At 36.8% G+C, this 2,879-nt stretch overlaps 1 protein-coding gene across 1 annotated transcript in view; it reads left to right on the plus strand.

Moving 5' to 3' along the window:
* The first annotated feature begins 969 nt into the window (after positions 1 to 969).
* LOC104803612 (WRKY transcription factor 18) overlaps positions 970 to 2,879 on the plus strand; it is a 2,291-nt gene continuing 381 nt past the window's right edge. The window contains exons 1-5 of the mRNA XM_010527595.2: positions 970 to 1,196; positions 1,319 to 1,381; positions 1,828 to 2,205; positions 2,331 to 2,447; positions 2,558 to 2,865. Coding sequence (XP_010525897.1) covers positions 1,116 to 1,196; positions 1,319 to 1,381; positions 1,828 to 2,205; positions 2,331 to 2,447; positions 2,558 to 2,848 — 930 coding nt within the window. The 5' untranslated portion in view covers positions 970 to 1,115 and the 3' untranslated portion in view covers positions 2,849 to 2,865. The remainder of the gene's footprint in view (positions 1,197 to 1,318; positions 1,382 to 1,827; positions 2,206 to 2,330; positions 2,448 to 2,557; positions 2,866 to 2,879) is intronic.

A 2,879-nucleotide genomic window follows, 5' to 3' on the forward strand; every position in this document is an offset into this window, starting at 1 on the left:
TGTTTAATGTTTATTTTTTTGCAATTTGTATATACTTATATTGTTTGTATATATATGGTTATCGTCGAATCACAAGATTAGATCTATAATGTAATAAAATAGTTCCATGAGCCAAATAGAACTTTTGATATCGAACTAACAGTGATTGTTCTATAATATCTTTAGATCGTTACGAAATGTTGAAATTATCTTTTCTAATCAACACGAGATATTTTATAAGAGATTACTCATCTTCAAATTGCTCCAATATGAACATATTTAATTTTGAAATTATCTCAAACTAGATAACAAAAAAGTAGATATATCTTGTTGATATGAGTAGTTCAATCAATTTTTTTACATCATTGTAGATTATATAGTTTTATACCTAACAGTACTCATCAAATGTCTCTTATTTTAATGATCCTTACATCGTTTATATAGAAATTTGTATGGAGCGACTCTTTATCCGTACCTTTCGCACTTTTAATCACTCTCTATCTTCATCGATATTCGAATGTTTCAACCGGGAAATAATCTATTCAAGATCTCACCTGATCACTCAAATTAGTGTTCGAAATTATACGAAATGAATAAAATTCAAATATTTTAATTCCACATCGTAAATAAAGCCGAATGATTTTTTTGTATATTTTTCATATGGTCGTGTCCATAATTGATTTTAAAATATATATTCAAAAGACACAAATATGAATCCAAGAAGATAATTTATGGAAATTAGGTTATCGGATATTTAATTTTTTCCCGTTTCAGTTGGTTTGAAGAAACCTTGAACTTGTCTTTGATTTGTTTTGTTCCACACAGTCTAGACACGCAGACTATCTTTTATATATAATAATATAAAGTTTGTTGTTTTAATATAAGATTTTTATAATTAAATTGTACATAAGATTCGTTACGGAAATTTCAGACACGTTAAAGTTTTTCAAGGACAGTTTCTTTTTGTCTTCAATTAGACAGCTCCTTGCCTCCACTTTCCAACGATCCCATACACTCTCTCCCTGGTTTCTGTTCTATAAATACCGCCATGATACAGGCAAGACTTGGTCCCTTATCCCAATACAAGACTTTGGTTTCTTTAGCACAATCTCCTTTTCTTCTTATAACTCTACTTCATGGATTGTTCATCGTATCCGGACACTGCTCTCGATCTCAATACCAACCCTATGGAGCTTGATTTCTCTGGAAAACGTCCGGTGAGTTGGAACTTCCCCGGTTTATGCAAAACCCATTTCGGAGTTTTCCATTGTTCTCCTCGGTTTTCATGAACTGGGTTATGGTGATTTAATCTTGGATTGCGTAATTTTCGACGTTGCAGAAGAGGGAAGAGCCGAATACTGCTTCTGCGGATATGGAGATGAAGTGGCCGGTGAAAGCCGAGGTTAGTTCTTTCATCGAACAACTGGTGTGCAACGAATTTGAGTTCATGTTCTCAAATCTGTAGGTGCACATAATTTCTATGTAACCCAGAAATTGAAATTTCATAAATGGCAAGAAGGGTTTCATGATCTGTGTATTTAGAGTTAAGAAGCATCATTTCCATCTTGTAATGATTGGTGGTTATGCCAATGAAATGTATCCTCACACTGGTGCTGTAGGTCAAAGAAGTTCATAGCTTCAATAGTTAGTCAGCTCAATAACTGGAAATAGATAGGATTGGTCTGAGTTAGAACCGGAGATAATTCATATATGTTACAGTACTAAGATCTCAATCTAATAGATTATAGATAATAAAGCAAAAAAAAAAAAAACTTTTCAAGGGAATGGTTTCCTGTATGCTTTGAAACTTTATGTTAATGGTAAGTTGACCTTCTGGTTTTGGAACAGGGCTCTAGTATGTTAAAGGAGGAGCTAAATCGGGTTAGCACCGAGAACAAGAGGCTAGCCGAGATGCTAACGACGGTCTGTGAGAATTACTATGCTCTGTATAACCATTTGGATGAGTTGTTGAGTAGAAAGGGCACTGAAGATGACAAGAGAGAATGGTCCATGAAGAAAAGAAAGCTTGACCTGGATGAGTTTGTAGGTTGCACGATTGGATTCGGTAGTGGAAAAACCGAGAGCATCTCAAGCGACGAAGATCATCATCATCCTCATCCTCATCATCATGGTGATCATTGTGAATCATTTAAAGTTACTGAAAGCATTGGAAAATCGAAGGTTTCCACATTCTACGTGCCTACAGACATATCTGATACAAGCTTGGTAAGCATTCACTGAATTATCTCTCTTATGCAACAGAGTTGTGTTACCAAGTGAAATTTATCATTGTTTCTGTTTATTAAGAGACACAGAAGAATCAATTAATGAGTGTTTGTCGAATACTGCAGACTGTGAAAGATGGATATCAATGGAGGAAATATGGGCAAAAGGTCACGAGAGATAACCCCTCCCCCCGAGCTTACTTCAGGTGCTCTTTCGCTCCATCTTGTCCCGTCAAGAAGAAGGTATGTACTGAAAATTCTGGAACAAAACAAAGACTTCGATACATCTGTTTCTTTGGACACAAAATCTTTCTCAGACTCGGTCTCAAGACATCTTTTTTTGTCCACTTTAGGTGCAAAGAAGCGGGGAAAATCCGTTGTTCCTGGTGGCAACTTACGAGGGAACCCACAATCACCCGAGCTCGAACCCTTCTGGAGGAGATATGCCGAGCCAGGCCGGGTCCAACAGGGTGGCTCTTGATGTGGTTCAAAGCGGTCAAAGACCAGTTCAAGATAAGAAGGAAACAACAATACAAGAGGTTCTAGTTCAACAAATGGCCTCTTCCTTGACGAAAGATCCTAATTTCACAGCAGCTCTTGCGGCTGCAATTTCTGGGAGATTTTTGGAGCAGCCAAGGACTTGAAAATGTCCATTGGAAATCCCCCCCCCCCCCC

This window comes from Tarenaya hassleriana, unplaced genomic scaffold (genome assembly GCF_000463585.1).
Source record: "Tarenaya hassleriana unplaced genomic scaffold, ASM46358v1 Cleome9, whole genome shotgun sequence".
Lineage (NCBI taxonomy): Eukaryota > Viridiplantae > Streptophyta > Magnoliopsida > Brassicales > Cleomaceae > Tarenaya > Tarenaya hassleriana.